Source organism: Galeopterus variegatus, unplaced genomic scaffold, assembly GCF_000696425.1.
Source record: "Galeopterus variegatus unplaced genomic scaffold, G_variegatus-3.0.2 Scaffold1760, whole genome shotgun sequence".
Taxonomy (NCBI): domain Eukaryota; kingdom Metazoa; phylum Chordata; class Mammalia; order Dermoptera; family Cynocephalidae; genus Galeopterus; species Galeopterus variegatus.
Genome location: NW_007727871.1, coordinates 21,062 through 27,976, shown reverse-complemented (window position 1 = coordinate 27,976; position 6,915 = coordinate 21,062). Strand labels below are relative to the sequence as shown.

The window sequence follows — 6,915 nt, the reverse complement described above, 5'->3', positions numbered from 1 at the left end:
TGTATTCCTTTCCCCAACTTGCCTACCATAGTCAGTGTTCAGGTAGGTTGCATATACTTAATACCTCTCTATAAAAGGGAATTTAGGAGTAGAGTTTACATGTGGTTAAGATATTTCACAAGTAGGGTTTATGTTACTTGGTTTGCTTTGCATAGGATTAAAAACCAGGATAACACTGTAGTTTCCATCTCTCTGGCCATACCAAAGTCCCTCGGATTTTTAAGTGTTAACAGCCCCTTCCACATACAACTATTCAGAAAATGCTGACTCTTTCTGGTCTACACTATCTTTATCCACTATTCCTTGTTCAAGCCACCATGTTTACTAACCCCCTTCCAATGTCCGGGAGAATAATAGTTTTTCCTGTTTAGTCCCCAGTTCCAAACCTCAAGCTTTTGGTCCTACCTCTACTCATAGTGGATTACATCCACCAAAAGCAGCTGAGTCCACAGATGCCACTCTGGGCTCAGTTCCACTTTGGTCCCTGATGTTGGCAGCAAGTACAAAGATCCCCATTTGGAGCTTAGCATTAACTCTCCCTATTGGACTGACCAGGAAGCAGTGCCCCTCCTCTTCCCTCCAGGCCCCTGAGTTGGTGTCTCGCTTCGTCCTATCCTAGTAATTGGACTCCTCACTAAGGTTCCAACTCCTGAGTCCATTTTCTTAACTGATCTGACTGGTAAAATTGGAAATCTTGCCTTGGTCCCTGTCTTAGTCCATTTTCTGTTGCATATAACAGAATACCTGAAACTAGGTGATTTGTAAAGAAATGAAATTTATTTCTTGCAGTTTCGGAGGCTGGGAAATCTAAGGTCTAGGTGAGGGCCTTCTTCCTTGTGGGGACTCTTAGCAAAGTCCTGAGGCAGCCCAGGGCACCACATGCAAGCAGCCAAGAGTCTGTTCACATGCTCTCTTCCTCTGCTTGTAATGCCACCAGTCTGCTCGCATGATAACCCATTTATCCATTAACCCATTAATACATGAATGAATTAATACATGCACGAGGCATAGCCCTCAGGATCCAATCACCTCTTAAAGGTCCTACCTTTCAAATACCATAGCCAGATTTCCCACCTTCCTAATACTGTTACAGTGGGGATTAAGTTTCAACATGAGATTTGGAGGTGACATTCAAACTATAGCAGTCCCTGTTCTGGAAACTTCAGAATATTCTAGACTCCTATTGGAAATTAACTTGGCCTACCAAATGTCTGGTGCCCTGCACTCAACAGTCAGACCTGCCAGGACTCTGGGGCACCCCTCCTAGGGCAGGATTCACTGTGCCATGGCTTGTGCACCTGGTGGGACCCTTGTTCCTCAACTTAGATCTGCATTGTATGTACTTCAGCATGACTGGATAACATTCTCATGCTTGTCCCTTGTGCTTTCTCTTACCTCAAAAAATCTCTGAGGTCAGCCCCTACAGCTAAGCACAATCTCCTGAGCATCTATATACCTCTCACGGGAAGGGACAGTGCCACTCCAGCCCCATGTTTTAGAAGCCCATCTGCCATATCTTATGAATTAACCCTGTGATAGTCTCCTCTCCCTGCTCGGATATTATCTTCCTTCCAGACCCGTGTATGTCTTTACAAAATTCATCTGCATTTTGAAATCAATTCTTAACAACTTCTACAGTATGTTAAAAATATTTGATTCCATATTTTGTCACTGCTAGCTTTACATTTATATTTTAGGATACAGAACCTCAGGAAAATTTGCTCTCTGGGGTCTACGAAAAAGAATAGATTTCAACCCCCAGCCTCTTACAGAATTCCACTGCACAGGGAAGCATTAGCCTGCACTGTATTTGCAGCTCATATATATCTACTGGCAGCACTCTTCCACTTGTGCTATTATTTTCTCTCTTTTTGTTCATTTTACTGAGCTGTCCTGTGATCTATTTCTACATTTATGCTATCCATTTTAGAATGTAAATTCTCACAGATTGGGTCTATGTTCAAGGTATATTCTGTAAAGTACCTACCACAATGACATTTGCACTTAGATTTTTTTTTTAACTGAATTTTCCTTAAAACGATTACCCTAAAATTAAAGTGGGGAGGCAAATTAAAGGTATTATTAGCTACTTGTGGATCAGTATTTTACTTTATGTAAAACTGTAAAGATAATGGTTATAAAACTGCTTTGTAAAATATTATCCAAGGTATTATTACAGTTATTCCTGTAGTATGGCATTTTCATAGAAGTGCCAGTTAAAATAAAAAGGTATACTATTTCCTTTGTAGCTATTTATTTTCTTTATCCTGTAATAGCTGTAAATTTCTAGAATGATAGTCATAGAATTGCACACCTAAAAGAAACTTTAAAGCTCTTATCCATTTCTTTGCCTTTAGTCAGAGCTGCCCTTAAACCTATTCAGACAGAAAATGAATGTTTTCCTGATTATAAACACTACATACATTTTTAAAAAGAAGTTCCATATCTTCTCTTCATCAATATCAAATACTTCTGGTTTAACAATACAAATACTCAGTAATCAAGGGCAAAACAAAACAACAAAGAAAAACTATATTTCTTTTTCTGGTACTTAGCATAAAATGTGTTCACTGTGATTTGATATTATTGCTGTTAGTGATGGGTTTTCTGTCCTTTTTTACCCTAATTGCTTCTTCCTGCAACCAGGACATTTAGAAAATAATACCATTAGACTACGCCTTGTCCAGGTCCTTGTGATTTTACGTACAGCTGTCTCCAGACTCCAGCCACCGCTTCAGCTCACCATGGATCCCAACTGCTCCTGCGCCACCGGTGGCTCCTGCACCTGAGCCGGCTCCTGCAAATGCAAAGACTGCAAATGCATGTCCTGCAAGAAGAGCTGCTGCTCCTGCTGTCCCATAGGTTGTGCCAAGTGCACCCAGGGCTGCGTCTGCAAAGGGGCATCGGAGAAGTGCAGCTGCTGTGCTTGATGTGGGAGAGCCCTGCTCCCAGATGTAAATAGAGCGACATGGACAAACCTGGATTTTTTTTTTTTTTTTCTAGTACAACCCTGACCTGTTTGCTACATTCCTTTTTCTATGAAATATGTGAATAACAATAAAAGTTGTTGGGAAAAAAAAAGAAAATAATACCATTAGAAAGTGTTCAGAATAACATTAACAATAATTTTATTTTAGTTTAGTTAGTTAGTTAGTTTTTTATTTTATTTTATTTTTTACATTCTATGATGTTGTGGAGCAGTTGGTGAGGAGGGAGAGAGGGGAAAGGGAAGAGAGAGAGGATAGGAGCAGGCAGGCGGGGTGTGGTCGAGGTCCGTAGCACCCCTCATTCCGGCAGGGGAGCCCTGGGCACTTCCAGTGGTGGCTCGGGAGTCATCATCATCAACAAGAATTTTAAAGAAAAAAAAAGTCCAAACCAATACAGTTGCATTTTCCACTTAACTCTCCTATAGTTACTAATACATGCACTGATTTAGAAAAAATTTGTACTCAGCTTTTTTCGTATAAGATCACATCTTGAACATTTTAATATTCTGATATGATACTGATATTTTTCTTTTTAACAAATTCATAATATTTTATTAAGTGAATATAACATAGTTTATTTTTCTATTATTATGTAATGAGACAATAAACATGTCTGGGCACACGGTTTTCTCCAATTGAAATAGTATCTTAATCTAAATTTCCAAAAATGAACATTTTCAGGACTTGATCTACAATTTCAAATTAGGTTTCCAAGTGATTCTCCTGATTTCTGTACCATCAGCCATGCATGAGTACTCTAGCCCTGAATGCTACAGTGATTTAAATTGGCACTAAGTTTGGAATAGGTGTCTTTGATGTAATTAATCTTTTGGGAACCAAATAAAGGGAGAAAAAATTCACCTCAACTGCTGCACACATTAGATGGTAGAAAACTCAGATTAATTTCAGATTATTGGGGAATGATCTAAAATCTTATGTCAGATTATCAGTTTTCAGATACAGTATATCACAAGGGCAGTCAGGAAAGGAGAACGACTGTTCCTTGCCTGATACTCCGCCATCTACAACCCTTGCTCTAGAGGCCCTTTGATAAATATAAAAACTGAACATTTTAAAGATAATTCTCTCTTTTCTGATTTGATTGTATTTCTCCTTTGCTGAAAAACTTTTCAGTGGCTCCAATTGTCCATAGATAAATTCCAAAACCTGCTTTGGGTCTGAGGCAATAGAAAGGATGCATGAAACAGCAGTGCCCTGGAAGGGACACAGGCCACACACTCAGAAGACCTGGAGGATTCAAGTACCATCCCTGTGCTAATGCTTTTTTTTTTTTTTTTTTTCCTTTTTGTGACCAGAAAGGGGATTGCAACCCTTGGCTTGGTGTCACCCACACCGTGCTCAGCCAGTGAGCTGAGCCATCCCTATATAGGATCCGAACCCGCGGTGGGAGCGCCGCTATGCTCCCAGCGCTGCACTCTCCCGAGTGAGCCATGGGGTCTGCCCCCTGTGCTAATGCTTAACCTTCCAGTTTGCTTAACTGTGCAGTGAGAATAACAGTATCTACGTTACAAGGCTGCTTAGAAGATTAGATGGGAGTTCATTTGAAAGGGCCCAGCATAGAATGAAGGGCCTCCTTAATGTGAATTCCTTTCTCTCTTCCTCTGCAGTCTGGACTCTACCTTAGTTACCCCACCAGCCATGGGTTCTCACCTCCACCTGCTGCTTTCTGTTTCTGTACTTCTGCTCATTCTGTTCTCCCCAACAATTCTCATTCTTCACATCTCCAAAATCCTATCAAAGATCTAAGTAGGAAGCCTTTCCAGGTTGATCTCCCCAACAGAAATGGATCTCTCCCGTGGGCCGCCAGCTCTCTTCTAGCATTCTCTGTAGTTTGCTGTATGCAATAGCCATGAACTTTGGAAATGCAGCCCACATCTCAAGGTTCTTTGTATCCCTACATCACTCTTAGCACGATACCCAGCACAAAATAAATAACTGTTTACTGTTAGTTTTATTTAATTCTATCCTATTATATTCCATGCTTTTTTCTCTTGCTTTCCTTCCTCTGCCTTTATTCTTTCTATTTCACATGCAGTGACATTCCATGTTGAGCACATCCACCATGAACAATAGAGATGGGAGGCTGTGAACTTCCCCTAACCTCCAAATAGGCACACAAAAATCCCAATAAGTAAATGAAATGGCAGTTTTAAGGAAAGGGGGGAGGAGAACTAGCCTGTCAAAGAAGCAGCTTTTGCATGTCTAAATCTGTCTGTTTTGGGACGTAAGCCAAAGTCAGAGGTCCAAGACTATTCCAATTCTATTGCATTCCATTTATTATTTATATAGTGCATATTGCTGTAGTCTCTAAGCACTTTCAAATGAAATATAACATACCTTTGGGAGCAAAAAAGGAAATGAGGAAGGGGAAGAGGGGGAGGTGTGGGAACATCGGTTATCTTTGTGAATGCAGTAAGGTCTGAAGCGGAGACAGCCTCCTCCGTCTGACACAGGTGTGAATAACGTATTGTTCAATATCAGTGGCATAAATTTACATTGTGAGCTGGAAGCCAAGCTTTGCAGAAAAAGCTTTCTTTATCCTTTGCTTGAAAAACACAGTCCTCAGGGGGGAAGGACACCCTGCTTCTCTGGTGCCCACCCGGAAATTTAAAACCCAATCAAAACAACTGATACGAATGCTCACCATGTAAACCTCACACTCCAAGCTTTTTTTTTTTTTTTTTTGGTTCCTCGTGGCAACAGAGAGTACAATTGCTAAAGCTTCTGGGTGCTGAGTTTTACCCATATGGTTCAGTTTCCTATGTCATTTGTCAAAAGGGAGAGGAGAAGGGAGGAGTCAGGTGGTGTCCCATGACACTTACGGATTGCCCTGCATTGTGTCCTGGCAACACCACCGGTACGTGTACAGTAGGGGTTCAATACCTGCTTTTCTTCTAATGATTTCTTCAGGGAGTTCCTTATAATGTGTTTATCATGTAAGGAGGACTAAGGAAGCCTCAGGATCCTTCCAGGAATAGAAAAGCATCCAAGTGCTTTGACACTAGCCTCCAGTATTTCTGATGGCTTTAAAGGTGGTCTTTAGGTAAACTCTCCTTTCAGAGGAGGGCAGGTGGGGAGGCTTTGATAACCTTTTCAGTCATGCAGATTTCCTTGTGGAAGCCTTGGACCAGGGGAGTAAGTTAAATACAGCTGGCTCAGCCTGGGGTGCTCCATATTGTCTTTAATGACTAAAAGTGCTGACTCCAGTGGGAGCAGAGCACACACTGTGGAGATGATTATGGTTTGAAGCATTTTCTGTGTGAGTGGTGAGGGCAGGGTGGGAGGGGTTAGGGACTAAGGCCATGAAAGATGCCATCTCCTACAGAGGAGAGGCCAGAGGGGATCAGAGAGTCAGCATCTCAGCTGGAGGACAGAGGCAGGTGGGAGGGGCTCTGGGAAGGGGTGGGCCACTGTCCCTCAGCTTTTTTTTTTTTTTTTTTTAACAAATCTTTTAAAACTTAAGTCTCAAGTTGTTTTCCATTATGTGTGTAATGTCCTTGTGTAACTGCCTACGTTTCAGCAAACAATGTCAATCACGGTGGCTTACTGTTAGCAGTATGCTGAGGGATGCAGGGAGGGAAATGGGCTGGGAAGAAGTGTTCACACAAGAGGTGACTGAGCTAAAGGCTCTGGGTGTGGTCTGGAGTGAGAGGGGACAGTGGCAGCCAAAACGGGATCGTGGCATGTATAAATGCGACGCCGGGCTTCTCCGAAATATGAATTAGGAGTTAGGGCTGCATTTCCTGCATCCATGCAAGATGGGGGAGGGTGGGAATGGGAGGGAAGATCATTATTATGTGAGTTTTAAAGAAAGAATTGAGCCAAAATAATGATAAACTGATTGCAGTAAGAACTGTTGAAATATGAGTTATTTCTAATTGAAGGAAAGAGAAAAATAAAGAAGAAA

General features: G+C 41.5%; 1 protein-coding gene across 1 annotated transcript; it reads left to right on the top strand.

The window, feature by feature from the left end:
- Positions 1-2,677: 2,677 nt before the first annotated feature.
- Positions 2,678-3,024, top strand: LOC103595405 (metallothionein-1E-like). Its single transcript, XM_008578796.1, is given in 1 exon segment — positions 2,678-3,024. A coding segment is annotated over 1 exon segment (186 nt). The 5' UTR covers positions 2,678-2,744; the 3' UTR covers positions 2,931-3,024.
- The last annotated feature ends 3,891 nt before the right edge of the window (positions 3,025-6,915 follow it).